The sequence below is a fragment of the Taudactylus pleione genome, unplaced genomic scaffold, assembly GCF_031769625.1.
Source record: "Taudactylus pleione unplaced genomic scaffold, aTauple2 ptg000911l, whole genome shotgun sequence".
NCBI lineage: Eukaryota > Metazoa > Chordata > Amphibia > Anura > Myobatrachidae > Taudactylus > Taudactylus pleione.
In genome coordinates this window covers 734,697-754,585 of record NW_028285312.1, presented here as the reverse complement: position 1 = coordinate 754,585, position 19,889 = coordinate 734,697, and the positions used below count along the sequence as shown (strand labels likewise).

Below are 19,889 nucleotides of genomic sequence, written 5' to 3'. Positions count from 1 at the left end.
ATATATGTCAGTTACTAAAGCTGTCTGTATTACATTGCAGTCATTAATGCTGTCTGTATTACATGATGGTCACTAATGCTGTCTGTAGCATATGGCGATCACTAATACTGTCTGTAGTATATGGCTGTACTAATGCTGTCTGTAGTATATGGCTGTACTAATGCAAGTTGTAATATTTGGCAGTTACTAATGCCATCTTTACATTGCAGTCATTAATGCTGTCTGTAGTTTATGGCGGTCACTAATGCTGTCTGTATTATATGACGGTAACTAAAGCTGTCTGTAGTACATGGCAGTCACTAATGCTGTCTGTTATCTACGGTGGTTACTAATGCGGTCTGTAGTATATAGCAGTCACTAATGCTGTCTGTAGTATATAGTGATCACTAATGCTGTCTGTGGTATATGGCGGTCACTAATGCTGTCTGTAGTATATGGCAGTCGCTAATGCTGTCTGTGTTATATAGTGGTCGCCAATGCTACCTGTAGTATATGGTGATTACTAATGCTGTCTGTTGTATATGGCAGTCACTACTGCCATCTGTATTATATGACAGTAACTAAAGCTGTCTGTAGTACATGGCAGTCACTAATGCTGTCTGTAGTCTACGGTGGTTACTAATGCGGTCTGTAGTGTATGGCGACCACTAATGCTGTCTGTAGTATATGCTGTATGTTGGGGTGGTCACTAATACTGTCTGTATTATATGGTGGTTACTAATGCTGTCTATATTCTATGGTAGTCACTAATGCTGTCTGTAGTATATGGTTGTCACTAATGTTGTCTGTAGTAAATGGCAGTCACTAATGCTGTCTGTTGTATATAGCGGTCACTAATGCTGTCTGTAGTATATAACTGTCAATAATGCTGTCTGTAGTATATAGCTGTCACTAATGCAGTCTGTAGTATATGGCGGTCACTAATGTCTGTAGTATATGGCGGTCACTAATGCTTTATGTAGTATATGGTGGTACTAATGCTGTTTGTAGTATATGGCTGTGCTAATGCAGGTTGTAATATATGGCAGTCACTAATGCTGTCTGTAGTATATGTAGGTAACTAATGCTGTCTGTAGCATATGGCGGTCATTAGTACTGTCTGTAGTATATGGCGGTACTAATGCTGTCTGTAGTATGTGGCTGTACTAATGCAGGTTGTAATATATGGCATTCACTAATGCTGTCTGTAGTATATGTAGGTCACAAATGCTGTCTGTAGCATATGGTGGTCATGAATACTGTCTGTAGTATATGGCGGTCACTACTGCTGTCTGTAGTATATGGCGACCACTAATGCTGTCTGTAGTATATGGTGTATGTTGGGGTGATCACTAATACTGTCTGTAGTGCATGGTGGTCAGGAATGCTGTCTATATTCTATGGCATTCACTAACACTGTAGAATATGGCGGTCACTAATGCTGTCTGTAGTCTATGGTGGTCACTAATGCTGTCTGTAGTATATGGCAGTCACTAATGCTGTCTGCAGTATATAGCGGTTACTAATGCTGTCTGTAGTATATAGCTGTCAATAATGCGGTCTGTAATATATAGCTGTCACTAATGCAGTCTGTAGTATATGGCGGTACTAATGCAGGTTGTAATATATGGCAGTCACTAATGCCGTCTGTATATATGTAGGTCACTAATACTGTCTGTAGCATATGGACGGCCACTAATGCTGTCTGTAGTATATACTATATACTGTATGCATATAGTATATGACATCATGATGTTGCGCAGAGGGGGCGGGGCCACCAGCACTGGGAAGCACTACACTGCCTGAAGTGTCCTGAAGACGCTTTGAGCAGCTGTACAGACTGCTGGGTGCGTGCAAAGGATGCTTCAGGTGGCATTGCAGCAGAGTTACTGGCTGCAGGGTTCCCGATCCAGGCACTCTGATAGCCAGAAGCAAGGGCCGAGGGGCAGTGACAGTGACACCCACAGAGCCCTGTGCTCTATGCGACGGCACTGCTTGCACACCCCTAGGTACGACCCTGGTCTTCAGTCAAATCAGGATTTATCCTGATTTGATTGAACACTATTTTGCATTGCACAAGACTAATACTGAGGCCACGCCCCATCCCCAATAAACCAAGTCTCTAATTTGTGGTTTGGAGTTGGGGCTGGGGGTCCAAAACATATTGTTGCACCTGGGCCCACCACTCACTTTTTCCGCTACGGCCCCAAACCATCCAGATTTTGGTGGGACAGTCCTCCTCTCCAGGCACTTTCCAATTTGTGGGCTGCAGTGTCCCATGGGAGGAAAGATATGGTGGGAACACTCTCACCTGCTGTGCGTGCGATGCTGGGGGCAGCCCAGCAACTGGGGAAGCGATGAACACCCCCCCAGCATGACATCAAATGGCGGTGTGACATGTGACCAAAGGCTTACTGAACAAGGACTCAATCCCTGCGTCCCAAATGTTGCTCTTTAGATCCCCCCGGTCCTAAGTGCCCTGGGCACCCCAAAGCCTTGATCCAGCTCTGGATGAACCGAAACGAAACAAGAAGCATTAAAATAACCACACTACAGGGCAATGCAAGTTAAATGAATGTAAAACTAAAAATATGTAAATCACATTTGGCACAACATAACCTAAACGTTGCTGTGTTTGGGACTCACCCACGTCCATCCACTATTGAGAGGTAATCTGACTCCGTAGTTCTGTTTTTAAACTGTACACAGGTCATGACAGAGAACTCCTGCAGCGCCGACATAATCACTTGTTTTTCATAATCAGCTGTGGATGAAATTGTCAGATGTTAATGCTGTGAATCTGTGAAAAAAGCAGCATTACAGAAGTACCAGTCGCTGGGTCCGTACGCGCTCTTGGGAGACCCTCCTCCTCCGCATCTGTTGTATTTACCCTTTTAAAAATCAAATGAGAACCTTCTTTCCTAACCAAAATGAAAATATCAATTGATTAGTGGGAATAGATGGCTGGGGCATGATATAACCATGACACTAATATTTGATGTACTATAACTGGAGGGGTCATTATGCAATCGGCCAATCAGAAGTGGCTGGATAGTGCTGCTGATAGTAACCATGGTTGCGTATCGCTGCATCAGCAATGCAGGACCTGCAGGAAATGTGCCTCCTAAAAAGCGCATCAGGTGATTTATTTATGTTGCAATTACGTCAACATGCTCTTACTGTAATCTGCCTAATCTTGCCCATCCCTTCTTCAGCCTTTCCCAATGCAAGATGACGGACGCAGGCCAGCTCTATGCATAACCGCTTTGGTGTACATCTTATGCAACAAATATGTATGTATTTCCAACTCTAATGGTGGGTACACACTGGGCGATTAAAGTGGACGACTGAACGATATCGTTATCTTTCAGTCGTCCACTTTATCGTCCATTTTTATCACAAAAACGATGAACGATAACGACGACGCGCGTTCCCGCTGGTCGTTCGTCATCATCGTTCATCGGGTTAACATGCAGGCCAACCTGACGATGTCGTCAGGTTGCTGCATGTTGGGGAATGGGGGAAGAGAGCTCGGCGCTGAGCGATATCGTTAATGATATCGTTCAGCGGGTGTGCTCAATGTCACGAACGACATTGAGCACACCCTGCCGGGGACACACTAGACGATATTGCTCAAGGAGCATATCGGCTAGTGTGTACGCATCATTAATGAGTGCAATGTAGACTATTGGTAGAACAATGCTTCAAAGAAAACCTCTAACTTTATCTCACTCCTCTGTAAAAAAATATTTGCATAACAAATATCCCCCTCCCACATTAACCTGACACCAAGAGCTAGTCAGTTCTCAATCGAGCTTGTTGCACCTTAGTATAGCATGTCGACAATAGCATTTTCAATGAAAACCTAACCCTAATTACAACCTAACCCTACCTCTAATCTAACCCTAACTGCAGCCAAATCCTAAAATCAGGTATTGACATTCTAGATTCTACAAGTCAAAATTCACAATATTGTCAGTGTACATCAATATTCTGACCATGTCGACATTCAGACCACGTGAACATTATGCTGTTGACATTCTGTGCCTGTACAGCGATCCGAGAGCTGCAATGCTAGCCAGCTCTCAGCTCCAGGTAACAGGCGGAGGTGGGGAGCATAGGGATGAACTAAAGGTGAATTTATCCTTCATCACCACATGGCATTTAATCATATTCCTCTCTTCTTGGCAACAGTGTACCCATCTTGTAAAGAAGGAGGCCAACTCACTATATATGGAAGAGAAGACATAGGGTACATTAACGATTCCATCGCTTGATTTGCGCCATTTGCAATTGGCACATTTCATGGCACTGCGTTTGACCACTTTAACAATACCACCTTCAGTCAGAAGCTTGGGGATTCCTACAAGGGGGAACAAATAGGCTGAGTTAGTTCACTTTTATGTATTTATGGAAAAGCAAGGAAAAAATTTAATCATTTATTGAAAAAAGTAGTTAGGGTTAGAGTAAAATCTTAGGTTGGGTACACAATAGAACGATATCTGTGTCGTCGATTAACTCTTATGGTGGGTACACACTACACGATATGCTCCCTGAGCGATATCGTGTAGTGTGTACCCGGCAGGCTGTGCTCAATGTCGTTCATGACATTGAGCACACCCGCTGAACGATATCATTAACGATATTGCTCAGCGCCGGGCTCTCTCCCCCATTCCCTGACATGCAGCAACCTGACGAGATCGTCAGGTTGGCCTGCATGTCAGCCCGATTAACGATAATGACGAATGACCCGCGGGAACGCGCGTCGTCGTTATCGTTCATCTTTTTGATGTTAAAAATGGACGATAAAGTGGACGACTGAACGATATCGTTATCATTCAGTCGTCCACTTTATCGCCCAGTGTGTACGCACCATTGGGCTCTGTACACACCACAGCAATATCGGCACAATATGTAGTTTCCAGGCATATCGGAACGACATATCGTGCGGATCGCACATTTTGTACGCCCGATTCTGCGCTCCCGCGGGTCGTATACGGCGTCTTCTGGTTGACCGTGCTGATGGACAACTAGAAGATATCGTGTATGACCCCATGCTTCTGGACGCAGCCACTGAACGATATATCACTCTGTTGTGTGCTATATTCTTCAGTGTGTACGGGCGACCAAAATGTTGTTCCGTCGGTCACCCCATCCAGGGCCATCTTAACGTATAGGCACACTGGGCAACTGCCCAGGGCCCCATGATTCTAGGGGCCTTTGAGCAGGGGTGGGTTGAGGGCATCTACATGGACTGTGCGGCCGCTCGCTCAGTGCATAGAGCAGCCAGAAGTGGTCCAGCCAGAGAAAGATGCTCCCTGGCTGCTCTGATTGTGAACTACACACAATGAGAGCGGCTAGTCAGCATTCTCTACTTACGTCCCAGCCTGCAGCCACAGAGACAGATTAAGGGGGGTACAGAAGACACGTCCCCCTAGGCCCTAACCCCATACGGGTTGTGTTATGTGTACAGACCCCGGTTATTGCACACATGGGTGGGTTGTGTTATGTCTACAGATCCCAGTTATTGCACACATGGTGGGTTGTGTTATGTCTACAGACCCCAGTTATTGCACACATGGTGGGTTGTGTTATGTCTACAGACCCCAGTTATTGCACACAAGGGTGGGTTGTGTTATGTCTACAGACCCCAGTTATTGCACACAAGGGTGGGTTGTGTTATGTCTACAGACCCCAGTTATTGCACACATGGGTGGGTTGTGTTATGTCTACAGACCCCAGTTATTGCACACATGGGTGGGTTGTGTTATGTCTACAGACCCCAGTTATTGCACACATGGGTGGGTTGTTCTGTCTACAGACCCCAGTTATTGCACACATGGGTGGATTGTGTTATGTCTACAGACCCCAGTTATTGCACACATGGGTGGGTTGTGTTATGTCTACAGACCCCAGTTATTGCACACATGGGTGGGTTGTGTTATGTCTACAGACCCCAGTTATTGCACACATGGGTGGATTGTGTTATGTCTACAGACCCCAGTTATTGCACACATGGTGGGTTGTGTTATGTCTACAGACCCCAGTTATTGCACACATGGGTGGGTTGTGTTATGTCTACAGACCCCAGTTATTGCACACATGGGTGGGTTGTGTTATGTCTACAGACCCCAGTTATTGCACACATGGGTGGGTTGTGTTATGTCTACAGACCCCAGTTATTGCACCCATTGGTGGGTTGTGTTATGTCTACAGAACCCAGTTATTGCACACATGGGCGGGTTGTGTTATGTCTACAGACCCCAGTTATTGCACCCATGGGTGGGTTGTGTTATGTCTACAGACCCCAGTTATTGCACACATGGGTGGGTTGTGTTATGTCTACAGACCCCAGTTATTGCACCCATGGGTGGGTTGTGTTATGTCTACAGACCCCAGTTATTGCACACATGGGTGGGTTGTGTTATGTCTACAGACTCCAGTTATTGCACACATGGGTGGGTTGTGTTATGTCTACAGACCCCAGTTATTGCACCCATGGGTGGGTTGTGTTATGTCTACAGAACCCAGTTATTGCACACATGGGTGGGTTGTGTTATGTCTACAGACCCCAGTTATTGCACACATGGGTGGGTTGTGTTATGTCTACAACTATTACATTTTTACAACACCATTTACAACCAGCAAACAACACTAAACCTCTGACTAAATACGTTACCTTTGTTGGTGGGTTTTATCACCTCAGTAAATGTCCTGCTGTCTCCTGCGCTGCTGCCCGTCTCTGAGAGAAATATCAAACAATGATTTAGATGCTGACGTTACATAGGAGTCTGCGGCTCAGGTACAGCTCTCATCTTACTTTACCTTTTACATTTGTTTTCCTACCCTCTGATTTTCTGTGCTTGCCCCTCAGAAATGCAGCATACAGCACTTTACACATAATTGTACACATGCTGATAGTAATAAGTCTCTGATTAACTGGGGTTAGCTGTAGCGCAAATTATTAATATATAATAATGATCCCTCACATGACTTTGCTGCATAATCAGACTAAAGGGCAGTATGCAATTAGCCCCGAACATTATTTGCCCGCTAATGGATCCCCCCGGGACTATCCAATCAGCGCCGAAGTGCTGTCTGATGCTGGCACTTATCGTGAGGTTTTTTCTCGGGATCTGAAGTGTCCTGAAAAAAATTCCACGAAAAGTACAGTTTTTTTCGCCGCCGCAAAGGAGAAAACACATAGGTCCGCGAACTTATCACGGATCCTATGTGTTTTCACCTGAAATTTCCTATTATTTCAGATGAAATAATATGATAGGGAGAAAAAAAACATCAGCGGAAAATGGGGTGATCGTCGAAAAACCCCCATTTTTTGCCGTTCGCGGCTAATTGGATACCGCCCTAAACATAGAAACTCAGCTCAGAAAAACTAAATCTAACACCGCAAATACCTCACCATCATTTGCGTAGTCTGTCTTCTCCAAAGCTGTCCGGCCGTCTTCTTGCGGTGACTGAGAGAAACAGAAAACAGCACTAAACATGTTGTAAATGATTTGTAAAAACTGATTTACAACAAATGCAAAAAAATAATAATAATACTTTAATAAGTTTTAGACCCAATAATTGTAATTTCTTATCGTGGCAATAAGAAATTAGCATTCGCAGGAATGTATTACGAAACAAGCTTTACCAGCATGTTTCCAGTTATACTGCCAGCACCATTAAGATGCTTTAATGGCGCCGGCATGGGCTGCCGATCTCCTGCAGGAAGACATTGTGATTGTCGGACAAGCGTATGTAACCCTGAGCTCCCTATAACCCATAGGGCTTGATCTGAGTTGGACGCTGCAGAACCCATGTGTCGTCTCTTGCCGGTATTGCTTGTGACTTTATGTATATACCGCTATAAGCCCTCCCCTGGTGTACAGCCATGCGTCTGACTGTGGAAGGACTGAGACGCCCACTTTGAGTGTCTTCTGATGCTTAAATACTGCTTGGTGCGTCTTTAGAGGCCACCATTGGTGGCACCATCAAAAATTACACCAGCCCTCTGGCAGATGCAGATCATCCGCCTCAGTATGGCCTCCAATGTGAGCGACTCCGCGTCTCCGTACGCAACCACTATGAGCGACACGCCGACAACACCCCCATAACACACCCAGTGTCGGAGTGGTGGTATGGAGGGGCCACTAGGGGAATGCAGTGATAGGGGCCCATACTTCGGGGTGTGGCCAGCCATCAGAAGAGGTGTGGCCAGCCTACACAGAGGCTTGGCTAACAATTAGAGACTGCATGGTATGGATATATATATATATATATTAAATACTGCTAGTTCATGCATGATAATATTCCATTTTAATAACCGCAATGCATTGTAGAAAATACACCATAGTCCTGTGCAATATAATGTAACATATTTATAGTGTAAAATTCAAGTGCACAGTCTTGGAAACTGATCATAGAGGAGGGGTGGGCCCTCAGACAGTGGGGCCTACCGGGGGTTTCCCCTGCACCCCTATGGGCAGTCCAACCCTGAACACACCCCTAAGGCGGACCATCTCTGTGCATCCGCTATCCACTTCCCTGTCACTGCCCAGGAATGCTCGATACATCTGCAAAACATTTCTGAGACTTTGTGTATCTCCAGAGCCGAATGAAGGATTGTGAGGGCCACAGGGCAAGTAACATGTGGGAGCCTCTACAAATAAAACTGTCAATTTGATGTGCTGCCGAGGTTTTTAAAAAGTATCATGTTAGCTCTCATCCCAACTCCCTGCTATATGCTCCTTCCTCCCCGTCTGAACCATTTGTGTCACACCTGTTTGTCTGCCCCTCCCTTTTAGAATGTAAGCTCTCAAGAGCAGGGCCCTCTTCCCTCTTGTGCTTCACCCTACTTTACTTTCATCTACTTCTTAAGCTGCATACACACACACAACGATTTTGTAAATGAACAATTTTAGTAAACGATTTTCGTTCATTTTTCCCTTGAAAAAATGAACGAAAATCGTTTACTAAAATCATTCAAATAAATGTAATGAACGATTTTTTTGAACTACAAACGATTTTTGCATATTCCCTTACTGAAAATCAGTCTGACTTAACTACAAACTACAAACGTGAACGCGCATGAATGATAATTGTTCATCGTTTTAACTTAGAAAGTGAACGATTTTTTCAACGATTGAACGATAAACGATATCGTTAATGATATGTGGTAGTGCCCCTTATGCAGTGCCCACAGTGGTAGTGTCCCTTATTCAGTGACCCCAATAGTGGCACCCCTTATGCAGTGCCCCCAGTAGTGGTTCCCCCTGTAGTAATGCCCTGTAGTAGTGCCAATAGTAATATCCCAGTAGTAGTGCCCCCAATAGTAATGCCCTCGAGTAAATGCAACCAGTAGTAATACACCCAATAGTAATGCCCCCGAGTAAATGTCCTCAGTAGTAATGCCCCAAATAGTAATGCCCCCGAGTAAGTATTATTGTGCCTCAAAGTAAATGCCCCCCGTAGTAGTGCCCCCGAGTAAATTCCCCCCCAGTAGTAGTGCCCCCAGAAGTTATGCCCCCAATATGAAGCCACTTACACACACAAAAAAAACCCCAAATACTTACCTTAAGCCCCACTCCCGCGTCCATCCAGCTGGCCCATGACGTCTCTCCCATAGTGCACTGTGGGAACTGGAGCTTAAGGGTGAGCTCCAGCCTCCGGCTGGCGCTGCAGAGAGGGAACCGGGTGACCGCTGGTAACAAAATCTCAATGGGCACCCGGCAAATGGAGCCTCCCTGTGGCGCAGGGCTAAGGTGGGTCGGAGGAGGCGGAACTGGTTCCGTCTCCAAATAGAAGTGACAAAACGCAGTTCCACCCCGTTCCTGGCCACTTTAACCCCTGCCCCCATCACAACTCTGCCTCTGTGCATACAGAATATGGACGCATGCGCTGTTAGATTTAGATGCATATGTAAAAGAAAAACGCTCCACTGCGTCCAGCTTGTAACCAGGCCCATTACAGTTGCTTTCCCGAGTACATGCTCATTACCAGCGTCGCATATTTTACCTATTGGCTGCAGCCCCCCCCAATAAAATCCACCACCCCCAGTAAGTGTTCCTAGCAGTGGCTTCCTATTAGAAGCGCTATCTGCTAATCACAGCCAACAGGCAGCCCCAGGGGGAGGTGTTTTCAACCCTTGGGACTGCCAGTCCGGACTGCGAATAGCAGAGAGGACTTCCAAAGGGAAGCCGTTTCTCTACCTTGCCAAGAGCTCTATTCGGCTTCTATGGGCTGTAGCCGATGTAGTCCCTAGAAGCTGGTGCTTCTGTGCATGTGCTGGTCGCGGGCACTGCCAGATGCATCGCACATGAGCAATGTACCTGGGAGGAGCCGAAGAGAACAGGGCGGAGCCGGCCAGGCCACTGACTGGGCTGCTACACATGCAGCCACTGCTCACCACATACAGTATATGCAACATCACTAACATTGGGCCTGATTCAGAGCCGGTCGCTATTTGCGGTAGTTCGTTCTGGAAAAATGGGTGGCTATTCAAATGAACCGTTCGCTCATTGCGGTCTGTTCACGCCTCTAAGTCTGAACGAGCGAGCAAAACTTGTGGTTGTAATTTTGAAAAATACGCCCCCTGGCCGCTCACATCATACGTCATGTCCGCTATTTATTAGATTAATCGAGTACATCGAACAGCGTATGAACTGCTCGCTATTCTTGTGGTTGGTTTTTCCTACCACTATATTGCGAGCAGTTCTGACTATAAAACAACCAGGTGACGTGGTCAATGACGCTGCTGTTTTAATTATGCACACCCATTAAACGCCCGTTTTGACCTTTAAGCACGCCTGCGTTCTGATCTCCACTCCCCGTTTCCAAGCACCTTCCCCTGTTACCACCCACATATGCCTCCTTCTGTCACTCAAAATAGCAGGCATTCGCTATTTAGCGAACTAACGATTTTTGGCCGCACTGACTGGTTCGCGCATGCGTATTACAATCCGTATGCATGCGCAGATGTGCGAACATCGGTCAGAACGAACGAGCGGCCGCTTACGAGCGGCTCTGAATCAGGCCCATTGTCAGTCTTGCCATTTGCATACATGGCATACAAATAGGTACTTAATTTAAAAACAGTTACACATATTCCACAGCGCCTTACAGAGTATATGGGAAAAACATACACATGTAAATTGTGTCAGTCAATTCAGTGATGCCTAGAATGGGCTTATTATGGGTTAAATCTGGGCCCATAAAAAAAGACCCCCATGACACACTGATTATTTAAAATTTGAGTGAGGGACTATTTATTAGCCCTATAATGCCAAGTGTATCATATTTGATTTCTGAGGTTTCCACATCATTGAAATGATTGATACTTTCTTGATAAACCTGCTGTATATAACCTGCTACTGTACAGGTCTCCTGCATCCACTGTAGTCAATAGAGAGCATTTGAATACAATACCCAAAATCTTTCCTATTTTTTAAAAAGTCATATTAGGGACATGTATCAAACCTTGGAGATAGATAAAGTACCAACCAATCAGCTCCTAACTGCCATATTACAGGCTGTTGAGGCAAATGTATTAAGCTCTGGAAAGTGATAAAGTGCAGAGTGATAAACGACCAACCACTCAGCTCCTAACTGTCATGTTACAGGCTGTGTTTGAAAAATGACAGTTAGTCGTTTATGACTCTCCACTTTATCACTTCCCAGAGCTCATACATCTGCTCCTGTGTTTGAAAACACGGCAGCTAGATGCTGAATGGTCGATACTTTATCTCTCTACACTTTACAGTATCTTTCATGAAGGTTTTGGTAAATCTCTCCCATAGTAAGAATAAAATGTATATTGTTACTACTATTTCAATAGGATTATTAACTGGATCGAAGCAACCTATAATGACTTAGGGGTCTATTTACTAAGCAGTGTTAGGAGACAGAGTGAAAAGTGATAAGAAAGTGATAAGGTGCCAGCCAATCGGCTCCCAACTGTCATCTCACAGGCTGTGTTTGAAAAATGACAGTTGGTAGCTGATTGGTTGGCACCTAATCACTTCCTTATCACTTTTCACTCTGTCACTTATCACTCCTTAGTACATAGACCCCTAAGTATGATACAGCAGGTTCATATGGTAATTTATCTGTGAATCCCCCAAATGTCATTGTATTACATTTCATTTTGCACACCACAATACAGAAATACACTGTTTTGATGACTAATTAAGATTAAAATAATTACATTGGTCATATATCAACATGGGAAGCCTTAATAACAATCCAAGCTAGAAATGTCAAGTTCATCTTTGGCTGAACAAGGACAGAAACTGTTTTGTTTTTTTCTTTTTGCATACCATAATGCAGAATAAAAAGATTACCTGATTGGAAAAAAAAAAAAAAAAATGAACCAAAACAATTGAAATAATCCAAATGTTTCAAATTAGATGAAATATTTATTCTTTTGTTTAAAATTTTTTTTATTGTGTTCAAATAAATATTCATAAATGCCTGACGTATCAAATAAGATACAAAAACAATAGCATGTATGCCAATAATTTTTTCTTTTTTAATTTTTTTTTATTTTGTCAAAAGTTTCAATAAACAGTTACATTTCCCAAATTTGAATTGTCTGCCTGTTATTTGAAGTGCCGGTCTTTACAAGGTTAAAGTAAAATTGGTGTAGTATAAGACTATATAATAATATTACATTTTCAAGTTAAAAAATACTGTAATAAAATTTGGGGTACCTAAACTAAAAAGTTGATATTGGGGTAATAAATAATAATAATAAATGACGTAATTATTGGACTAATTAAGCTCACTTGAAACTTCCAAATGCCTAATTAGTCATTGGGGGGGGGGGGGTGTCCAAGGGGTTCAGCATGGTGCCCCGGCATTTTAACCTTAACAGAAATGTTCCCTTCCATCTCAGGGAGTTGCAAATGGAAAGAAATGTGAATTCACTCTGACTGGTTCAGTGATAGCTGCTAATTGGATTTCAAAATGAATTCGCTATGCAAATTGGAAGAGAAAACAGCAACTCCCACCTCAAAATTCACACCTAATTGGATTGACCCCTATGTCTGTATTTCTGAGCGGTTTATTTTTTTGTTGCCCATGATATGATGTAGCAATTATATATATGTGGAAGAGCATAGCAGATCTGTTTCTAATGCTGGCCATACACTCTGTAATTATCGGGACGATCCGCCCGATATCGGCGGATCGCCGCGATAATTGCAGCGTGTATGCGGGCGACCGAGGGTTAAATATTGCTCGGTCGGGCATGCTGGATTGTCCGATATTTACCCGGGAAACTGTCGGCCGCATCGGGCAATGTATGCCCAGCGCGGCCAACAGACAGACATTTCCTGTGTTCCTTCCTACGGAATGGCATGACTGAGATAATGAAACCTTTGATTTTTGATGGTTCAATGTACACAAACTTTTGTCTAAGGCACAAATTATTATAAATATTGTATAAAATGACCTTCAGGCTTTGTGTATAAGATGTATATGAAACATAAATGAATTTAATTTCTGTACACAAACTTTGTTTGAGCCACAAAATTATTGAATATATTGTATAAAATGACCTGCAGGCTGTGTGTATAAGGTGTATATAACACATACATGCATTCTGTGTGTATATTTGGGTCCTATTCCCAAGATATCTGATTATGGTATGCAATTATTCCAAACACAGAATATTCCGATATCCAAAATACCCCTGGTCCCAAGCATTTTGGATATGGGAGACTCAACCTGTATACATTTATTTAACATATCTCTCCATCCATTAGCGCTGTTACTATGTTTCAATTATATACTATCTTTGAGGAGTTTAACACTCTCCTCCTACAGCTGCTATTTAACGAGCGCCACTCCCCCATTTGTTTAAAGTTTCTATGACTATCTGGAACTGAGTTGCTTTGCATTCATTGAAGTGGCAGTGGGCCTGATTCAGCAAGGAGCGCAATCCTGTGTATACGCATGCACCTCAGTTGTTAATATCAGCGGTGCTATTTAAATGTGTGCATTCACATTGCGATCGCAGTCTGACATAAGGACGCCCACCTCCCCTTACTCACATCCATATACTAGGGCAACATAATGATCGGTAATATCGGACCCATGCGCATAGTTAAGGAAGCCCAGACCTCACTCAGGAATTGCTTACTTCTGCGCATGCCAGGCTGCGTCTGGTAGCGCAGTGGCTAATTTATGCACGCCCCTGCCACGGTGTTGAGAGTGTCGCACTGGCATGTCTGCGTTTGCCCGACCAACCCCCCTGTACCACCCACAAATGGCACTTCCTGTCAATCATTTTCTAGGGAGTCTGCGTACGCAGTTCTGATTGGAGCATCTGGCTCGCCCACTGCGATGCATACACATGCGCAGTGCACATTAATCGCCCGATTGCGTGCGTATACGCAGCTGCGTTCCTTGCTGAATCAGGCCCAGTGTGATATCTGATGACCTAAAATCTGAGTTTAAAAAGTATGGGGCTTAATTCAGAGCTGTACGCTGGGCCGATGTTTTCTCAAATGGAGCGTTTGTTTGCCACTGCGCATGCGTCTGAGTGCACTGTGAATGTGTCAAGTTACATTACCATAGTCACACGCTGCCAGTCTTGATTCTCAACGGTATGCGGCAGCTAAAAATGCGGGCGTGTCTTAACCGTTTCGCGGCCGTGTCACATCTTGTGTTTGCAATCCTGTATGTAGGAAACATGGCTCCGGCGTCTCAGTCATTCTTGGTGGCCATAGACTCACTCAGGAAGTCGCCATTTGCATGATCAGCGTCCGATGCTGCGTACGTGCGCGCAGTTGCGGACATTGCGATGGCTCAGATGGGCGTCTCAGTACAAGCCCAGGTGACTGTTGCGTTAGCATATCTTTGCAAATCGACAACTGCGAAAATCACACAGCTGCAGCAGCTTTAGTGTACAATTCTGAATCAGGCCCACGGTCTCCTATCAGACACTGTGGGGTAGATTTACTAAAGCTTCTAGACATGAAAAGTGGAGGTGTTGCCCCTAGCAACCAATCAGATTACGCTGTTGCATCTTAGAAAATAATAGACAGAATCTTATAAATTGCTATGGGCAACACCCCCACTTGTCCGTTTTAGAAGCTCTAGTAAATCTAGCCCCGTGCCTCCCTAGTCTGAAAGTAAAGTTGAGACCAAACTATAGTGGAAGACCTACCTGCAATGGGAGAGCTAGTCCAAGGGTCCAGACTGTAGCAGAAATCAGGAGCAGGGTATAAGGAGCCATGTCCGCTTCTGGGAACTCAATTATTGAGATAACACAGAATACACTGTGGTTATAATCTACCACCCCCAGAGGAATAAGGACAGCCAATCAGAGAAGACCAAGAGAGTAATTACACCATTTATACAACCCTGCAGCCACATGAAGGACGGGACAGGAATAAGGGGTCAGTCTTGATCTATCATGGCAACAAGCATTTACATTTCTGAGGGTAACTACATGTAGTCACAGATCAGATGACAATGCTGACACTGACCAAACAATGGAGTACTACCAGTACTACTACTACTGACACTCTTATATATTTACAAATAAATGGATCTTTTATCTTCAGGCAGAAAACAACCTTGGCTCCACCTAATCTGCCCTCTTGTGTGTGTATAGTATGTGTATTTTTTGATTTTGTTAGGTGATGTGTGGGGTGGAGGACAGGGCTCTTAACATATTCTAGATCAAATTAATAACAATATGTTTATCCCATGCAGTCTGGACTGGAATTATTTTACTGTATGAGTCCCCACCACAACTTCTGAGAGACGATTGCATAGATTGATCAGCCTTTCTGTGAGGACAATTCTTTCTTCTGTTCTTTTAGTCTTCCTCCTGCCTATGTTGAGTCCCCTTCTTCTAGTAATGCTCTTATTGTAAGAGACATGGGAGAAGATTTACTAAAGTTTCTAAAACGGACTGTGGGGGTGTTATCTATAGCAACCAATCAGATCAGATTAATTGCATACTAGAAAATAAGTGACATCATCTGATTGGTTGCAGTCCCCAAGCAGGGAAGGAGCGTGCAAGAGCTCCCGAAAACAGAAGACTTCGGAAGCCCTGGGGAGGCAGCGGTCATGCAAAATAGCTTAAAGGCCGCCGCCTCCCAGGTTAAGACGCCGGAAGCCCTGGGGTGGTGGCGGCCATGCAAAAGAGCTGAAAGGCCGCCACCCTCCTGATATAGATGCTGTATAATAAACTTTTATTAAAACATTCATGTATTTATTTTAATATTTACTTTACAGGCGGACTACAGGTGGCAGCGGACCCTTAATGTCCGGGCATGTAGGCACGTGGTTCTCCAAGTACCAGCATGCTAAGGCTTCCGGGACCTGTAGGCCACCTGTAAAGAACAATGTTATCATACCATGAACCCCGCACCCACCGCCACCAGGGCTGAGGGGTATACATTTAGGAAACCGGCGGACGGAATGCCGACCGCCAGCTTCCAGACAATTTAATCCCGATGAGGGACGAATGCCAGGCGTCTAAAACTAGACGCCTGTCATTTTACCGACGCTGAGAGACCGGTGCCCGGCATCCCAATCGAGCGGATGCCGGGCGCTGCAGCGGACAGCTGTGGGGGGGAGGGTTACGTTTAGGGCTCCCGGGGGGGACTTAGGGTAAGGCACCACCCGGGAGGTTAGGGTTAGGCTATGGGGAGGGAGGGTTAGGATTAGGCACCCCCGGGGGGAGGTTAGGGTTAGGCTAGGGGGAGGGAGGATTAGGGTTAGGTACCCCCGGGGGGGGAATTAGGGTTAGGCACCCCCACGGGGGATCTAGGTTTAGGCGGCGGGGAAGGGGGGGTTAGGGTAAGGCACAGGGGGGGGAGGTTAGGGTTAGGCACCCTAAAGGAGGGTTAGGGTTACGGGGAAAAATAGCTTAGTTTATACTTACCTAGGGACGATCGGGATTTCCTCCTCTGTCGGCCAGCCGCTGTCGGGATTTGAACCGCCAGCCAGGGGTCCAGCGGTAAGTCATACCGATTCCGGGCTGAGAGGCATAGCACTGGGTTTTCAGCCCAGTGCTGGTTGTTTCTCGGGAGGGAAGACCCCATTTTATTTTTTTGGGATGCCCACTTTTTGAAGAATCCCAGCCCTGGGCTGACTAGTTTAAGGGGGGTTAATGTGATGGCAAGGGGACCCCACACTGAGTGTACCCCCAGCTATGGCATTATCCTCCTGGCTGGTTCAGCCTAGTGCTGGTTAGCCCTACCCTGTTCTTTTTTTTTTTTTATAAAAGGGGGGTGTTAATCACCCAGTGCCTCCTCAACCATTGACCTCACCGCACGTCACTGCTTGCAACCATTATGCCTGAAGAGTATTCTACTTATGTAAGGACTGAAATCAGGTTTAATAACATCCATGTACTTATTTTATATCAATAGGATTCAATAAATCAGGGGAAGGCAACCTGTGGTAGACCAGCTGCTGTGGAACTACATGTCCATTCATGCCTTGCCACAGTTTTAGTATGCCCTAACAGCATATATATGTTATGGCAGTGCATGCTGGGATATGTAGTTCCGCAGCAGCTGGCGTTCCACAGGTTGTCTACCCCGATAATATAAAGCAGAGGTCTCCAACCTTGGCCCTCCAGCTGCTGTGGAACTACACATCCCAGCATGCACTGCCACCTTTTTGATATAACCGCATGCTAAAACTATGTCAGTGCATGCTGGGATGTGTAGTTCCACAGCAGCTGGAGGGCCAAGGTTGAAGACCCCTGATATAAAGCATAGATTACCTGTTTTAGCCAAACAGGGTGTTTTCAGTGTTGGGTAGAGGGCCGCGCTACTAAACAGAGGCTGCGGCTGTCCATTAGGTTAATAGTAAACGCATATGGAAAAAAAAAAGGAGAGAGGGAATTACCAGCCTGACCAAGAAGCGTAGACATTCTCTTTAAGAAATGTAAAGGGTAATAATACTTACTTTTATTTGTACAATATTAAAAAGAAAAAAGTATTTCATTACTGCTACGGGTAACAAATGTCAAAATTTAAAAGGACATGGGGAAACACTCATGTGTAGTAAGGTACCAATACAGCTCATAATTGTAATGTTACAGGCTGTGTTTGAAAAATGGCAGTTAGGAGCTGATTGGTTGGTACTTTACCTCTCTACAAGCTTTGAGTTATCTCCCCCTGTGCTTGAAAAATGACAGAAGCGGATTGGTTGGTACACTCACCAAGGTTCGATATCATTACAAGAAGAAAAAATGAATTTAAAATGGTTGCAGGTGTGTTCCTGCCTATCCATGTGGATAAATATCATACCCTCCAACTATACCGATTTAGCCGGTACAGTACCGTTTTGGGATACAATCTTCTGAATTCTTTAGCAGCACTCTTGGGACACAGGACTCCCGCAGCGCTGCTGAGTGACAGGGGGCGCCGCTCCGTCCTCCCGGGTGTTCTTTAGTGCAGGCAGCACTGACGCTGATGTAATCACGCCAGCGACGTGTCAGAGCCCAGCCAGTGCCAGCTGCCTCCAGCCCACATGTACACCCCCCTTTATATGTAACCACGCCCCCTTTTGAATGTGGCCACACCCCTGTACCGGGTTTTTAAAATATATTTTGTTTTAATATTTGTATTTATTTTAATGAATCGATCCACTGAATACAGGGCCTGATTCAGCAAGGATCGCTATTCTACGCACGTAACGCAGTTACTAATATCAGTTGGGATATGTAAATGTTTGCATTCGCATTGCGATCACAGCCTAACATAAGGACGCCCACTTCACCTTACTCACATCCGTATACTTGGGCAATATAGCAAAATAATCGGTAACATCGAGTAGCATCGGACCCATACGCACAGTTACGGCAGCTCAGACCTCACTCAGAATTGCTAACTTCAGCGCACGCTATGAGCCCTCAGGCTGCGTCTGTTATCGCAGTGGCTAACTTATGCACACCCCTGCAATGCCATCCCAACGCACTGGCACGCCTGCGTGTGCCTGAACACCCCCCCGTCACCACCCACAAACTGCACTTACTGCCAATCACTCTGCGATGGGTCTGCGTGGTCACTACAATCGCAGTTCCAATCGCAGCGCCTGGTTCGCGCAAAATAATCAGCTGATTGCGTGCGTATAAGAAATTGCGATCCTTGCTGAATCAGGCCACAGTTTCATCATCAATCAATACAATGTGGTAGCCCTAATGTATAGCAATATTATAGTAACCTCTCTCTGGTGCAGACAGTTTGCAGTCTCTCTGAATGAGGATGTGATTTTGATAAGAGATATAGGTCAATAATCCTGTGAATCATTTCAGAGTCGGATTAACTTAAAAAAATAAAATAAAAAATCACGTAGTTACAAAGAGAAAGGAGTCTTTCATGTACAATGTTATCAGACCTGAATTAGACAAGGACACAGTTGTTGGTAAACATGTAAATAGACGCAGGACAGGATTGTATCAGTAAATAATTGCTAAGCACATGCAGTTGTGACAAAGAGAAAGGGGTGTACAATTAACCCTTTAAAGTACACCATTCACACACACAGATAAGGATCTCATTATAAATCTATAATGTAATATAGAGCAGTACTCCAGAGTTGCAGTAAGTGTAATCGCAAAATGCGTCCGCAAAATATTTTTGCATCTTTGCAACCTACGAGCCAGTGTGTAACTGCCACTCACTAAGAAAAGACACAAAAATTGTGAACATTTGCGAATGTGCATAAAAAAAGGCCTCTTGCAGTAAAAAAAAAAAGCCTCAATCCGCAATTTACGTCTCAAGCTAAATAAGGGGCCTGATGCACAGTCCTGGCCTGCCAAGAGCAGTGACGGGTACAGGGGGCACAGCCAAATCAGGGAGGTGTGGCCACACCCAATTTTTTCATAGCACTGGGGAGGGGGGCGGATTTGCTCCCCTCGGCCAGAGAACAGATTC

The 19,889-nt window shown here is 44.9% G+C and overlaps 1 protein-coding gene across 1 annotated transcript in view; it reads right to left on the bottom strand.

Moving 5' to 3' along the window:
- Positions 1-17,881, bottom strand: part of LOC148473794 (embryonic protein UVS.2-like) — a 48,798-nt gene extending 30,917 nt beyond the window's left edge. The window contains exons 1-6 of the mRNA XM_088459448.1: positions 17,857-17,881; positions 15,152-15,276; positions 7,400-7,454; positions 6,659-6,721; positions 4,208-4,342; positions 2,626-2,743 (exon numbers count right to left, since the gene is read on the bottom strand). Coding sequence (XP_088315574.1) covers positions 2,626-2,743; positions 4,208-4,342; positions 6,659-6,721; positions 7,400-7,454; positions 15,152-15,276; positions 17,857-17,881 — 521 coding nt within the window. The remainder of the gene's footprint in view (positions 1-2,625; positions 2,744-4,207; positions 4,343-6,658; positions 6,722-7,399; positions 7,455-15,151; positions 15,277-17,856) is intronic.
- Positions 17,882-19,889: the final 2,008 nt, after the last annotated feature.